The sequence below is a fragment of the Hydra vulgaris genome, chromosome 15 (genome assembly GCF_038396675.1).
Source record: "Hydra vulgaris chromosome 15, alternate assembly HydraT2T_AEP".
Classification (NCBI taxonomy): Eukaryota; Metazoa; Cnidaria; class Hydrozoa; order Anthoathecata; family Hydridae; genus Hydra; species Hydra vulgaris.
The window spans coordinates 21299983-21317500 of NC_088934.1; the positions used below are offsets into that span (position 1 = coordinate 21299983).

General features: G+C 27.8%; 1 protein-coding gene across 3 annotated transcripts in view; it reads right to left on the reverse strand.

Annotated features, from left to right (window-relative positions):
* Positions 1-228: 228 nt before the first annotated feature.
* Positions 229-17518, reverse strand: part of LOC136091517 (uncharacterized) — a 21159-nt gene continuing 3869 nt past the window's right edge. Inside the window, exons 2-5 of one of the 3 annotated variants that reach the window (XM_065819160.1) lie at positions 8545-8859; positions 5863-5979; positions 3130-3231; positions 229-1100 (exon numbers count right to left, since the gene is read on the reverse strand). In XM_065819160.1, coding sequence (XP_065675232.1) covers positions 382-1100; positions 3130-3231; positions 5863-5953 — 912 coding nt within the window. In that variant the 5' untranslated portion in view covers positions 5954-5979; positions 8545-8859 and the 3' untranslated portion in view covers positions 229-381. The other 2 variants (XR_010644042.1, XM_065819161.1) reach the window with 2 other exon arrangements.

Consider the following 17518-nt stretch of genomic DNA (forward strand, 5'->3'; position numbering starts at 1 on the left):
ACTCTATAATTTACTATTTTTTTATTTTTATTAAAATTAATTTCAAAGGCTCCATAGTTTGTCACTTTTGTGTTTTTGAGGAAAAATATTTTAATAAAAAAATTGAGTAAGCGATTTAAAAAAACAAATCCAATTTTTATTTCTAGTTTCATTTTATTATTTTTCATTTTACATTTTTGTTTTTCATTTAAAATACTTTTATGACTTTTGATAAAAAAAGATTTTCTCAAAAATAAAAAAAAGTGTTGCTGATTCGATAGTAACGTATTTAATCAGATTTATTATTTAATTGATAAGAAATTTTAATGTAAATTAATTGAAATAATAATGTAAATTAATATTTCATTTTTATTATTTATTCTTTTATAGCTAGAATGTTTATTACATGCGCTTACTTCGAATGCTGTTTTTACGAAAGTTTTTAATTGCCGGGTTTTTAGATCTTTTTTCACTACATTTTTTGCCTACTTTATAAGAGCAATCGAGTTCGTTTTTCCAATTTTTATACAAAATGTTTAAATAACTGGGTGGATCACGTGGTACATACGTCATTATGCTTTCAAAGCTCACATAGCGTTCTGGGAAAATATTTTCTAAAGGTTGTACTATCCAATCATTATGCGGTACTTTAACTTTGGAAATGTTTTTGCGCTTTGTTATTTCATAGGGCCAAGCTTCAATAAAGTTACGATTGGTTGAGCTGTAAAGTATTCGCAATTTTACGCCATTATCTAAAATTTTTGTTTTAAATCCATTTTCATTTTCCAGCTTTTGTAAAATGTCATCAAATAAATTAGTTTTCCAAAATCTTTTATCAGCTATCAAATCAATGTCGTGATCATATGGAACTAATTTTCCGTTTCGGGCCCATCCTAATACTGATCCGAATGCCAACATGTGGGTTACATTTAACCTTTGCAGTTCATGAGTAAAACAACTTAACATCTTTAAAAGTTTTTCTCTGCAGCAGGGAGGAGTGTTGACTCTTTTCATTAATTTGAAGTTAAAATAAGATCTTTCCTTGCATTGAGCTGTATACTTTGTGCAACCACGGTTTACAACAGAATTATTGCTATAAATAATACGCTTTACTCTGCTATCTAAATACACACATAAATATATATATATATATATATATATATATATATATATATATATATATATATATATATACATAAATATATATGTGTATACATATAAGCAATATGTATATATATATATATAATATATATATATATATATATATATATATATATATATATATATATATATATACATATGCAGTCATGTATATATATAACGTAGCACTATATATATAAGCAGCCGCGACACAGTGGTTAGGTTTCTGGCTTAAAACCAAATTATTTGAAGTACGACGCCGGCTCTGGCCCATTGCGACATTGGTAAAGAAGGAGGCGTAAACTTCCTGGTTACATGCTCCTCCGCGTTGTTTTATGATAATACAACTATACTGATATATAAACCACTATTTTAATATATATGCATATATATATATATACATATATATATATATATATATATTATATATATATATATATATATATACATATATATATATACATATATATATATATATATATATATATATATATATATATATATATATATATATATATATATATATATATATATATATATATGTATATATATATATATATATATATATATATATATATATATATATATGTATATATATATATATATATATATATATATATATATATATATATATATATATATATATATATATATATATATATATATATATATGAAGCAGCACTCCTCGCCTTTTTAATCTATTTTTCAGTCGATGTAGCAACACTCCTTGCATGTTCCACCTATTTGTCATTCGATGTATGTAAACAGTAAAAAAATAAAAATAAAAACATTCAGAATGTTTTTCTATTTTTAACAAAAACAAAAATTTTTAGTTCTAGCCCATTTACTTGGTTTCCTATTTAAAAAAACTTGTTTATTTTAAAGTAATTTGATTTCATCAGCAGGTTGTACACTTCACCTAATACCCTTTTACTTTTTGAAAGTTACGACCGCATCGAGCTTCTGGATTTAAATTTAACATAAGGTAGTAAAATTAAATTGACATGAATGAGTATGACTGACTAATACTAAGATTGCAACTTAATTTTCTCGCATCTAAAGCAAATAGTAAAGAATCAATTCTTTCTCTTTACCCACAGAGGTGCAAACTTAAAAGCAACAAGTTTATAAAAAAATTTTTGTTATTAATTTCAAGTAAATGCATAATCATTGATAAACTTTCAATTTTATACAATAATCTTTTAGCGTTCAAAAATTATGTCGATATAAAGTTTAAATCCCCATCAATTTGCGGGGGTTACAAACTAAAAAAATGCTGCATCGGGCAGGCGTAGCTAAAATTTAAAGGGCTTTTATGTTCCCATACTCCAATAATCGCAATGATTTGCAAAGCATCCTTATTTGACTTTAGAATAAAAATTGTTTAGAGTTCTATGGCTAAAAGTTAACACAAAAACCAATTTACAACATTTTTTATTCTTACATTTAACATTTACTTTAAAATGTTTTAAATTAAATGCTGATAAAACCGTTCTTGCTTTAAGGTAAAAAGCAAATACAAATATGATAACCTTTTCTAGTAATATATAATAGTTTCCAGAACAAACTTCAATATAACTAGAATAAAATAAAACAAACTGATCTTGTTCCTTCGTCTTTTGGAAAAAAAGTCATGAAATCTTATATAAAACCCCATATATAGATAGTATAATATTAATACATAAAAACTATATAATATGAAATAATCATATGAACCATTGATATATCAACAACGACACAAGTTTTATAAAATAGAGAGATACGTCATTGCAAATTAGTTATGAAACATTGCAGCTTTTCGTTTTTTGGGAATTCTTAAAGTACTTTAAAAAGACAATGGTTTTGTTATTTATGAAATTTTATTTAAAAAGTTTTCCACCGCCTCACTATTGCCGTTTTTATGGTAAGAGTGGGAATCAAACCACTGATTTTTAATTCCGAATCCAGTGTTCTAACCACTGCGCCGCGGTTGATTCACAAGCAAGTATAAATTCTACACAGACACCTTACCGTTTAAAAACTTGTTTAAAACATTTTTACATTGAAGATCATTTTGGGGTTTGCTTTTTTCTGTATGAGTTTCATTAAACTCCAAATATTTCAACGTCCATTCTGAAACATCAAACACAAAATTTTTGCAAGCTGATTTTTCCATTATTGAGAAACTCAACTTCGTATCACTTGACAACATTCTTTTAGGTTGCAGTGAACTTAAAAGCTTAGTTATAAACTGCAAAAGACACAAACTAATCAGCAAGTACACGAATGACACACAAAAACATATTCCATTTTTTTTACTAATCATCTTTTAATAAGATTTAAAAATGCATTACATTTATGTTTTATATTTTAAAATATGATATCTTTTTAAAAGTTTTTATTTAAATTTGTTTGTTTATCAGATTTTAAGATACATTTTCATCACAGTCAAACCAAAAAATATTTTGGAAATTTTAATAAAGTGTATATAGAATATAATATATGAAATACATAAAAAGTATTTTTTGGAAAAAAAAAATTAAATAATTAATACAATGATAAAGAAATGAAAAATTTATAATTATCTGTAGAAATAACTCAAAGTTATAATGTTAATACTAACAAAACAATAACACCATGTGGCTCGAGTTTCGTCTTCTGATTCAAATTGTTATATTTCTATTGCTTACTTAAAAAGACTGTGGACGACTATACTGAGAAAAACTTTGGTTATACGAACACTGCACAAAGAAAATTTGTTTTTGATACAAAGAAAGAAAAAGCTTCATTCATTCGGTCTGGTAGGTAACAACAATTCAATATAGATTAGATCAATACAATAAAAAATTACTCAAAAAGCTTCCAAAATGAGTAGATATTTTAGATTTGCAAGTGTACTTTAAATCACTTTGATAAAGTAATCCCCAAATGTTATCCCATTTCATGTTTTTGTTACATTATACTTGATAACAACGTTGAAATCAAATATATCATAATAAAAGCCCTCTCTTTGCTCTTATGAGTAAATTACCATGTTCTTGTTTAATATGTTTAGATAAGCGTCAAGACTATTGATATTCTGCATCCTTTTAGCTTAATTCTTTATAATATATGTGTTAATTCCACATAGTTTTCAGCCTTGTGATTACCCAGGAACCTATAAAGAGTTAAAACAAAAATTTTCAAATCAGTTTCCTCCGTCCTTTTCAGGACTAGTCACAATCTATGATCTTCTTTATCTGTGGTCCGATGAAAATACTAGCTCCAATCTTATTTGTTATAGTTTCGGAAAAAAATCTAGTGGTACGTAAAATGATGCTACCTTCTCGTTGAAAGCTGTACCAACTCTCTTTATGAAACCTAACTTGATATGCAGTGAATCTTGAAAAAAACCTAACTTGACATGCATTAGCACATTCTAAGCTTCTATCAGGAGCTCCAACTTTACATTTCTCTCGCCCACAAATAACTCAATCTGATTTGGCCAGTTTTTTCTTTGATAGTCAGCCATAGCAACATTTTGACACTGGTTTAGTATTTTTTGAGTTCCAAGTTTCTCACAGAGTGAGAATCTTGAAACAGTTGGTTACTTTCGCTACGGTTTTGAAACTGTGGAATAAACAATCTATAAATAAACACCATTTACCCGGGTGCTATGTTATACAAATAAACACCATTTACCCGGGTGCTATGTTATACAAATAAACACCATTTACCCGGGTGCTATGTTATACAAATAAACACCATTTACCCGGGTGCTATGTTATACAAATAAACACCATTTACCCGGGTGCTATGTTATACAAATAACTTTTTAGTATAGTACAAAAATAGGCAGTCCATATTTCTGACTGAAGAAGTTAGAAAATGTTTAGTGACGCTTTCTTTGATCTTTGACCTTCTTGTTTTTATCAAACAAATTGTTTGAGACTGGATATCAGAAGCTTAGTATTGAACTTAATAATACTTTGGTCCTTAATTACATCGTTGTTTAAGTTTTTATGGTAAGGGAAGCATAGCCTCCTCTCCTAAATTATATCTGCAATCTGTAATTTTAATCTCCAATATTATGGCTTTTTTAACGATAATATCGGAGATCCATGACTTTGGGCTCTTGGCTGAGTAAATTTTAGAAGCGTTCTCTTAATAAAAATACTTATCTCGGAAAGATGATAATTGCATCTAGCTACTATCATGTAGACTTACTCAACCTCTTGTGAAAAGTGTATCATCAGTGTTGCATCTTTTTACTGTATCTGTCTCAATATGTTCTTTTGTGACTACTTTTGGACAGTTTGAGAACGTTTTAGAAAGTCTGGCAGTCTCTTGAAAGTTTGCTGGGCTTTTTTTTTTTTTTTTTGAAACGGTTAGAATATTGTAGAAAATTCTTGAACAGCACTAGTAGCTCAAGAATATTTTTGAAGAATGAATATTTAATATGAATTGAGAGTTTTTTCAAAAACGCACCCATTTCAAAATACCGTTTTTCTCTTAATCAGTTCAAAAGCTCTAAAGGTCTGAAAGCAAATTTAGCAGAAGACTTATTTATTAAATATTTAAAGCATTTTACTAAGCATGTAAATAGCGGTAAAAGAAATTTGTTTAAATAAATAACGAGATAATCTATTTCTTTCAGTGTTTTTTTGCGTTCATTTTTTTTTTGTTTTATAATAATTATTTTCATTTAGAGTTTTTTTAAAGATTATTTTATTTTAAAAGTAAATTTTTGATATCACTAGAAAATGTTTGGTTTAAAATACTTACTGCGTAGTATCCCAAAATACAAGCATCCTTGAGAATCGATTTCAGTTAATCTCACAAGAGGATAAATTTTAATATCAATTTTGTCAGCCATTTTCTCCTAATATCTTGAACGTTTTCCTATATGCAAAAGCAGGTTAAAAATACTGAATAAAAAATGTTATAACATAGACCGTATGATAAAATATAGACCCTAAAAATCAAATCTCAAAAATTCAAACAAATATCGAAAGTGTTAAACTTCTTGTTTCTGTTTTTCAATTTTTGTCGTGGTTAAATCTTTAATTATATATCTAAATTGTAAATACCTACAGTTGATGTTAATCTACAGTTGGTGATACAAATGATGCGTTATACACTACAAAGTATCATTTTGTAAACATCATAAACCATAAAAATCAAAAGCATAAAAAAATTTATAAAAATATTAAAATTATAAATAACCAAAAAGAACAATACTAGATTGCAAAAAATTTACAGAGTATGACAAGGATACTAAAATGTAATAAATTTGCTAAGCATAACAAGAGTACTAGTTTTGAGTTTTAAATAATAAGGGAGATTATAAACAAGTATTTATTAGCTCAAACCTCAAATGGAACGAGTAAATAAGAAAAAACTTATTGTAGAGAGAAACGATAAAAACAATTAATTAAAAGGATCGAAAAAGGAACGCAAATTATGATTTTGTATTAAAAAAGATTAAATCCTAATTTAAGGAGATACCCTGATTAAAGGAGATACCCTGGTTAAATTTGGAAAAGCCGGCTTCAAATGTAGGCAAACTAATACCAATCAATTACTCATATTTATGGATTCAACTTTAACACAATTATTGAAAACTTCATTGCCTTTATTGCCTACTTTATCACGCTCATTTTCTAGGACACCATCTTCCATATCATTTGAGTCAAACTTTGAAAAAGCCAAGGTTATTATGCGTTATATATCATTGCAATTTCATAAAACGTTTTTTCTCTTGATAGAAAATTTATTGTTCCAGTTTTAACAACATATTAAAATTCATATACAAATGTTGTGTATTTTTTTAAGATTTTTGCTACATAATAACATAACAATTCGCCTCTCGTCAGAAAATTTAACTAAAACATAATAACTTGGCTAGATTTTGTCGCTGTAAATACTTTCCTCCAAGGCTATATACAGCGCTTCTTTCAAAACTCCTTATATCAATTCTTGTATAGATATCTTTCACTAGTTAAAAAACTTGTTGGCCTCTGAACAAGAAGCGTCTACAGTTTTAGTTTTACTTTTATTTCTGGGTTTATTTTAGCTATTCTCAGGTAAAAGTTTTTATTAACACAGACACGTTTTTTCTTCCTAATTTTATTTTTCGCCTTTAGCTTCTAGTATATTTGTAAGTATTTCTAGTATATAAGTATGTAAGTATGTTTGTAAGTATGTAAGTATATTTCTAGTATATTTGTAAGTATGCTTTTCTTACTTGTCTACCCCTTGAGATTTTTTTCCAGTTAAAGCTTTGGAAAATAAGTGATCCGTTTCCGAAGCCACAGCTGTAAATATTTGTTGTGCCGTCGTTAAAGGCATTTGTACTTCACATCTCTATGATAACGGCTGGGCTACATTTACCTCTTCATAAGTGATGAAAGCTGATAAACTGGATGTAACCTCGTTTGTTGATTTTTGAGTCATTTTCAGTAGTAGTTGCTTTTTCTGTACTTTTTTTTTCTGGACAATTTTTTTTTTCCAATGTAACGGATTATATATTAGTTACATTAGAAAAAAAAATTGTCTTCACTAAAAGTATTTTCTTCAATATTTTCTTTTCGAAATGCTCTTTTGTAAGCATTTAAACAACTGATTCATTGTCTTCGTATATTTCTACGGATCCTGTACTTTTACCTGTAATTTTACTTAATTGGCACTTTTGTTAATAAATATAAAAAAATTATTAACGCCTCTCTTATAGCTTTTTTCAAATTGTTCACAAAAACAGTTTATTTTGACAAATTTTACTGATCCAAACTTTATTGTACCATTTTTTGCGACTTGTGCAGTATAAAAAAGAAAGGCTCGTCTTTTCTATTTTTTACATACTTAATAAAATGTTTTAAATATTTATTGAATAAGCCTTCATTGGAACGTAAGTCTTTTTTGGATCAACTTGAACTTGCGCTCACATTTGCATTAGGTAACATCCTATGGTGCATGTGATTTTTAAAATTAACCCTAAAAATAAATTAGCTTGGTTATACAAAAATTAGCTGGATTAAACAGTTACCTATAGCAATAATACATATCATTATTGTACTTATTCCTCTTTCACCCGAAGTGACAGAAACAACCTGTATTGTTTCTTTAGTAGAAAGAATTTTAGGAGGTTTACCGCTGTACCGCTGAGTTACCGGCTTAATCTAAATTGTAGATTTCGTTTGGTTAAAAATTATGCTTTTTAATGAAACACAATTTTCGAGAGTCTTTAAGCTCTCGAAAAATGCGTTTACATTTTCTATATTGAAGCTGGTTGCCTAAGCAAGAGTTGTAGCTTTCGGTTTGCGTAAATTTAGACTATGCTGACGTTCACTTAAACCACGTAATTAGAGTTTCTCAGCAGACTTAGCAGTAAACCATTTATCGGAAGTTTTCATCATTCTATTTTAGGCTATTTTGACTCTAAACTTGCATACTGGAAAGCTAACTTACCCTAACGTCTTATTTTGTTATGTCATTACGGCAAATTTTTTTTTTGATAATTCACTTGCATAAGTTCTTCACCATTAATAAATACTTTCTTTACAACTTCATTTCCGCTATTATAAGTAAAATGAGCTTGTTTGTATTTAATTTTAATGTAAGAAAGACTTTATAGTGTCTGCCCACAGTTGAGTTGCTCGAGCAATAAATTCGTGCAGCCTTATTGACTTCATGTATTCTCTTAAGTACATCGTTTCCTGCACTTCCTAAAGCTTTAGAGTCTATTATCTTTGAGTCTTGTTTTCCTCGATGTGAGGGATTTTTCTAAAAAAAAATATAAATAAAAAATTTCTTTTTATAAAGTTTTCATAAACTGAAGTTTGGTACTAAACTAACCACTCTATTTTCATAGGCAAAAAATAAACACATTGCCATAAAATATATAATCCAAACTTTTTCTAGCAAAAGAAAAAGTTTGGATTATATATATATATTTTTTTTTTTGCAGAGAGATAAAAAAACGTTTTTGTTTCTAATAAATATAACTCTTATTTTTACAAATATTATTCTACTATTATACCATCCACAAACGTGGTGGTTTAATTTTAGGCGTTTGAAAACATTTATTATGCGCATACATAACTTTCAAAACAACATCAATGTAATTTTGATATTTTTTTTTGTAATAGTCTTTTACAGTAACCTAATAAAAAAGACTATATAAATAAATCTTGACTTATGAATTAATAAAATTGCAGCCAAGAAAAATATATTTCCTTCGAAACATTTGAATTTATTAATTTCTATGGGATAAAATACGAGGGAAAGTCGGAATTGATTTTATGGTTAAGTTTAAAAACACTGTACATCACACTTATATTTTAGCAATAAAAAACATGTAAAAATGACAAAGTCTCATGAAACAAAACTAAGAACATTATTCAGATAATGAGGAGAAAGTCTAGAAGATGGTAGTGTTCTTTTAACAAAACGTTTTTTTAGATTATAATTATAACGAACTATTTTTACGAAACGATAAGAACCACTCAAATGCGCATTTTCAAAAAATGTGTTATAGATGCTTTTCAAAATTAAGAAATATTGAAAAAAGTTCAAAAACTGAACTAAAATTAAAACCTTGGCCTGAAAAAATATGTAATATAAATGTTAAATATATAAACAATATATAAAATACAAAATAATATATACAAAAAACTATAATATAATTATCAATAAAAAACGTAGGGGAGAGTGGGGTATTGGCGAACACCTAAGCGGGAATGCGAATTAAAGACACCAGTTATACAAAATTGATCATATTTATTGCTTATCAATTAGTTTAACTACTCAGTCACAAACCCTCAAAAGGAATTTTTAAAAATCTTATTATAAAATAAAAATTTATGCCAGAAATAAAACCATTGGTGTTCGGAATTACCCTGCCTACGTGGGGTAATTCCGAACACATTGGGGGGCAATCACAAGCACTGTTGTGTAATAGCGAATAAAAAGCTAATTGTAATAACTAAGTCTAAAAACTATATTATGCAACAAAAACAAAAAAAAGGAGTGACTTTATTTCCATAGAAGCTACAACAGAGTGTTACTCAAGAAAAAAGTTGCATAAAATTATCAGAAAAATTTAAAATCAAATTATAGTGAACAACATCCGCAGCTTCATTACACTACTGCACGTCTGGAACTGAGCATAGGATCCCTTCTCAGCAGGTAAAAAAAAATTGTCGAATTTATTTTTTTACAATGCTGTTTTGACCATGTTCGGAGTTACCCCGCGTTCGCCATTACCCCACTCTCCCCTATATACTAAATGTGTTTGTTTTAAAGCCAATAAAGGAAGGAAAAAAAGAAAATGTGGAAAAAAAAATAAGAAAAAGAAAAAGTGGAAGACTTTTAAGTATTTTTAGTGAAAATATTTGGGCTAGTCACACAATAAATAACCTTCAGTATAAACTTTTACCTCAAACAATATTTAATTTCAAACTACAAGATATTAACCACATCTTAAACCCTCATGTGAAACTTTGTGTGTTTACTATTTGCAACGAAATGTCTTCATTCGTTCTGCGCACTATTTCTACTATTACCATACCATTAGCAAACTAATATGATAATAAAAAAATAAAAAATAGAAAAAAATTGCCCTAAAAGTTTCTTTTCAATTCCAAATGATGGGTTAATTTCATCAACCAAAGTCGTTAAAAATTTGCAAGTAATATGCAAGCAAAGTTGCGGTAGATTGTCTAAAATCACACAACAGTCAGAACAACAGAAACATTAAAAAACTTGTCAGACAACTCCAATTTCAATTTCAACAACACTATCATTACCAACATTATTGTTATCAACTTCACAAATAAACCTTTCTGACTAAGAAATATTGAAGATGCTACTCAACATATAATAAAACAAAAAATCTTAAGCAACATCCAATGCAGTTGAATTTCCGACAGATGAACCAAGGATAAGACTATTTTTACTTAAATAGAGAACTGTCAATTACTATAAAAAACAAAAAATGCTTTAAATATCAAATAAGGAAACTGTTGTATGATTTTATATACTTTAAATAAATTATGCAACATTTTAGTCCTTGTGATTTGATTAAAACACCAAGAGTTGTTTAAAATGTTACGCAAAATTCGCTGACAATTACAACCAAAACATAATATGAGCAAAACATGTGGAAAGAGCATCAGTTTTATAACCAAGCCAACTGCTACTCTTTTGAGATCCTTTCATGAAAATGAAAAAGAATGTGTTCTGAGCAAATCAAATATTTCAAAAGCCAAAATATCGGCTAAAATAATGATCACGTTAAAAGCAAACATAAGCTTATGTCAACACAAAAATATTATCTACGTAGGGGAAGTTGGGGTGCAGTGGAAGTTGGAGTACAGTGGATCGAGAGGCACAGTGAAAAAGAGGCATTTTCTCAAAGATTAGAATTTTGTTAATTTTGATAGTGTAATCATTTTATGTGCTCATATATCAGCAAACTTTATTCATAGTTGTTACCACATAATTTTTGACTACCGGTTTTTAGTAGATAATTTTTGTTTTTAGCAAATTAAAGTAAATTTTCTTACCTTTATTAAGTTTGTTATGGAGATCATGGTTGAAATAATTTTAAAAGTTGAGGTTTTCTATTCGGATTATTGATTTTTATGCTTTCTTTTAGTAGTTTAGCTTTTTTTTAACAACATTTATGTCCCAAGAAACTACACTGAGGCATATTCGTTTAGACGCATCAATTTTTTTCTCTCTATCTTAATTTTTTTCTATGTATTGTCAACTGATATGCATGCAAGTTATTATCAAAATAATTGTTGTGTTGTGGGCTAATAAAAACCACAAAATGATTTTTTCTGTGTGTCTTTAATAACATGAGAGTATGTTTGATATACAAAAGCACATTTTTTAATTGGAATATATCTATAGACGCAATCAGGTTAATAACGGTAATTATTGATTTTTAATCACTTTTACATAAATAAATTGATAAATTTTAGTGTAATTTGATCTTTTGCTCTGCCAGTATCGTTTTTATTGCATTTTACGAAATGCCTAAACAAAAGTATTTGACAGGTGCTGAAAAAATACAAATTTATTTATATCGTGGCTCAGAAATATCACCAGCACTTTCTATACGAAAAATAGCAAGAAAAATTGGAAGATCTGACCATGTTGTACGAAACTACATTGCAAAAGGTGACAATTACGGTGTAAAAAAAGCAACAAACGGCAACAAAGTATTAACAAATCGGCAAATTAATTGAATTCGCTTCGAAGCAACCAAAAATAAATTGAATGCAACACAAATAAAGGATAAATTATTATTGCCTGTCACCAATAAACATGTTGCACATATTCTACGTACAACACCAAACGTAAAGTGGAAGAAACTACAGAAAAAACCAATGTTAAAAAAACACCATAAAATTGCTAGATTACAGTTTGCTAAAAACCATATGCATTGGACTCATGAGTGGCAAAACGTAATATTTTCAGATGAAAAAAAGTTCAATTTAGATGGTCCGGACTCTTACAGTTGTTATTGGCATGATCTAAGAGGAATAAATGACCCACAAACAAAACGAAATTATGGAGGAGGAAGTTTAATGGTTTGGGGTGGATTTTCTTATTCAGGAAAATTGACTCTGTGTTGTGGTTTACCTAAAATGAACTCGATAAAGTATACAGAAATGTTGGATGATGTTCTCATAACTTATATGGATGAAAATATGGACGATAATGCCATATTTCAGCAAGATAATGCTGCAATTCACACATCTAGGCATTCTATGAAATGGTTTAAAGACCACAACATCCCGGTTCTCGAATGGCCAGCTTGTAGCCCGGACTTAAATCCAATTGAGAACGTGTGGGGAATGCAATCAAGAAAAGTTTATGACGCTAAAGCAGCCGGACACCAATTTAAAACTGATACTGAGTTAAAGTGTAAAATCCTTGAAGCATGGTCCGAGTTGGATCAAACTACACTTCAACGACTAGTGGAGTCAATGAAAGGCAGAATTTTTGAGGTGATCCAGTGTAATGGAGGACATACGCATTACTAATTTCCATCTTTTAATGTCAAAAATATGACTGCGTCTATAGATATATTCCAATTAAAAAATGTACTTTTGTATATCAAAAATGCTCTCATGTTAATAAAGACACATAAAAAAATTTTTTGTGTGATTTTTATTAGCCCACAACACAACAATTATTTTGATAATAACTTGCATGCATATCAGTTGACAACACATAGAAAAAAATTAAGACAAAGAGAAAAAAATTGATGCGTCTAAACGAATATGCCTCAGTGTATACTTAAAATTAATTTGTTATGGTGAGGCACAGTGAATCGGGGTACAGTGAATAGGTTGATTCATTATGGCCCATTAATGCATTCACTACGGCCCAAAAAATTAAATTCATGCATTTTAACAAATAAACTACACAAAAATGAATTTATTAGTTTCAATTTATAAATAATAGTTTTTTAATATTTTTATAAGTTTTGTTACCTATAAAAAGTTTTTTTTCTTCTCAATTTTCAAAATGTCTGTTTTTTCAATTTTATATTAATCTAATAAATAAAAGCATGCCAAAAGTATAGTGTACAGTGTCTTTAATCCCTCAGCCTCAAAGTTATTTGACTATTCACTATCATTAATTCACAGCTGTTTTCATTATTTCGCTGTGCCCCAGTTGGGGCACAGTGAATCACGTAACAAAACTCACTTTAAACCTTTCTGTGAACCTTTAGATAATAAATACTTGGGTTTTAGTGATTTCTTATCATGAAGGATATATATCTCAATCCTTTCGCCTTAAAGAAAATAAAGTAACTCATCTGAAATCATTTATAACAGCTATCAATAAAACGCGAGATCATGTCTTTTTGGCTGGTGATCTAAACATTGACCTAAAAAAACATGCTTCAAATAATAATGTAAAAAATTTTATAAACACTCTTCTTCAAAGTAACTTAATTCCCACAATAAACAAGCCAACTAGAGTGACTAACAACTCTTCGACACTTCTTGATAATATAATAACTAATAACTTTCATAATAACCGTCTTAACACAGATATAATCAAAACTGACTTATCAGATCATTTCCCAACATTCTTAGTTACTAATAACATAATAAATAACAACATTCCTTCTAAAACTACCATATTTAGGCGACAGATCAATGAAAACTCTGTAAAACAGTTTCAAAACCTTTTAAGAAACAACGTTGATTGGAATCTGGTATTGCAATCAAACGATGGTAACAACTCATATGATCTATTTCTAAGTCAATTCTGCAAGCAATATGAAACAGCATTTCCTGAAAAACAAATTACAGTGAACACAAAACAGTTATGACTCCATGGATGTCTAATGGGTTACTAAAATCCTCAAAAAGAAAACAAAAATTATATAATAAATACTTAAAAAAAACAACTTATAAAAACGAAATGACTTATAAAAACTACAAAAATGTATTCGAAAAAACAAAAAAAATCTCTAAAAAGCTTTATTATGCAAAACTATTAGACAAAGCAAGCGGAAACACCAAAAAAACTTGGAATGTAATTAAAGAAGTAATTGGCAAAAATAATTATACGAGAAACACTCTGCCAAAAAAAATAACAGTTGATGATAAAAATATTTATGATAAATCAATTATTGTTGAAAAAATAAACAGTTTTTTTATTAATGGTGGTCCAAATTTGGCATCAAAAATTCCTCTGAATTCAACTTAATTTGAGTCTTATTTAAAAAATTACGATAAAGTTATGGATGAACCTAATCTTAAATTAATTGAATTGCGAACCGCCTTTTATAATCTTAAAAACAACAAAAGTGCTGGATTTGATAAAATTAACGTTAATGTTGTAAAATCTGTTTATCATATAATCGAACCTCTTTTGTTTCACATCTTTAATCTTTCTTTTAAAACAGGTATTGTTGCGGAAAAATTAAAAATTGCACGAATCACACCAGTTTTTAAGACTGGCAATGACTCTATTATTTCTAATTATAGACCTATATCTATATTACCGTGTTTCTCAAAATTGCTTGAAAGAATAATGTACAACAGGTTATTTATTTATTTAACAGAAAACAATATGTTGTACTCAAAACAGTTTGGTTTTAAGAAAAAATGTTCCACTGAACATGCAGTGATTGATATAGTCAATCAAATAACAAACGCATTTAGTACTAACTACTTTACATTAGGAGTTTTCATTGATCTGTCAAAGGCCTTTGATACTGTAAACCATAACATACTAATAAAAAAACTTGAATATTATGGAGTAAAAAATATTAACTTACTTTGGTTCAAAAGCTATTTGACCAATAGAATGCAATTCATCCAATATGCGCAAAAACAAACAATTCCATAAGCTGTAACTTGTGGTGTCCCCCAGGGCTCTATTTTAGGACCCTTATTATTCTTAGTATATATAAATGATTTAAATCTAGCAACACACTTCTTAAACTGCATTTTTTTTGCAGATGACTCCAATCTTTTTTATTCTCACAGAGATATTAAAACACTTTTTGAAACAGCTAACGAAGAGTTGGGTAAGGTTAATGAATGGTTTATAAGTAATAAACTGTCTCTAAATGTGGAGAAAACCAAATTTATTTTATTTCATAAAGTAAATAAATTAGAAAATATTCCCATTAAACTCCCAAATCTAATAATCAATAACGCTAACATTAAAAGAGAAACTTCAGTTAACTTTTTGGGCGTAATATTAGATGAACATTTACAATGGAGTGATCATATAAAAAGCATTGAGAAAAAGTTATCAAAAAATATTGCCATGATATATAGGGCTAAACCATTTCTAAATAATAAATCTTTAAAAAGTTTATATTTTTCTTTCATTCATTGTCATTTGATTTATTGTAATTTTGCATGGGCAAGTACAAATCATACAAAATTTAAAAAATTGTATAGTAAACAAAAACATGCCTGCAGAATATTATTTGGAGCTGATAAAATTGTACCATGCGAGCCTCTTCTGCGTATACTGGGCGCATTAAATGTTTATAAAATAAACTTACATCAAGTTTTAATGTTTATGTATAAAACAAAAATGGGACTATCTCCTAAAATATTTCAGTCCTATTTTGAAAAAGTAGAGCATAAATATCCGAGAAAATTTTCAAATAATAACTACATTGTCCCTAAATATAATTCAAAACTAATTACATATTCAATTCAATATCGTGGACCCTATTTGTGGAAAAAGTTTCCTAATATTGCAAATACAGAAAAAGTTAGTATACATCAGTTTAAAAAAGAATCGAAACAGGTGTTATTACTTATGGATTTTAATATGTCCGATTTTAAATGCCTCTTTTAAACTAAAATTCAATTATATAAAATATGTATCAGAATTTATCAATATATCAATTTTTGTTTGTTAGTTTTTTCATTATTTGAGTTATGGTGTTTCCTCTAATCTTAAAAGTTATTGGTGAAATCTTAGTTTTCCAACATTTTACTTAACTATTAATGAGTTGTTATTTATTTAATTTTAATTAAATTGGTTAAAAATATACTTACATAAAACTGTTTTTTTAAATTAAGTACTCTTTTATTTTGAATTTTTTGTTCTTTATTTAAATATTACTTTATTCCAAATTGTTATAAATTTTATTTTCATATTCTTTAGCAAATACTTTGTAAAATATACGTATATAGTGTGGCTCTTGAAAATACGTGCTCTTTAATTAATTAATTAATTTTTTTGTTTTTCTTTTTTACTTTTCTTTCAGTTTTTCTTGTTTACTTGATTATTACTCTTAACATGAATATTGTTCTTGAAGTATTTCTTAAACTAATTGTCATTTATTTTAACATTTATAATTTTTAATAAATAGTTTGTAAAGTATAAATATATTATCCGGCTATTGTAAATACGTACGATTGGGGCTCAGTGATAAGACAAAATAATGTCTTCTACTTGCCCCGCCAGTTTTTTTTAATTTATAAACCTTGTAAATTGTAAAAGTTATTAAACGGCGAAATAAATAAATAAAAAAGAAAAAAAAAAAAAAGTACATTCAATTTAAAAAATGAAGAAATCCAATCCACTGTGCATCAACTTCCCCTACACAAGATTGCAGTTATTGTATATAAATCATGAAAACACAAATTAAACAATTGAAAGAACACATTCAATAGTTATTGATAATAACAAAAACATTATCATTTTAGGTGGTTAAAAATCAACAATTGAACTTGGGTTCAACAATATTGATATACACAAGGAAACTATTGAAGTTTGTAAAAACTTCAAAATACTCTTCTCAAAGTTTGGAATTTATCACAAGTTTATTCTTTTGCAATCAGTTCAATGAATATAACAAGCAGGACCTTGATATGTCCAATGTTATTTTCTTGGTAGAACACAACAAATATGGAAAATCATTTTTGTAATTTGC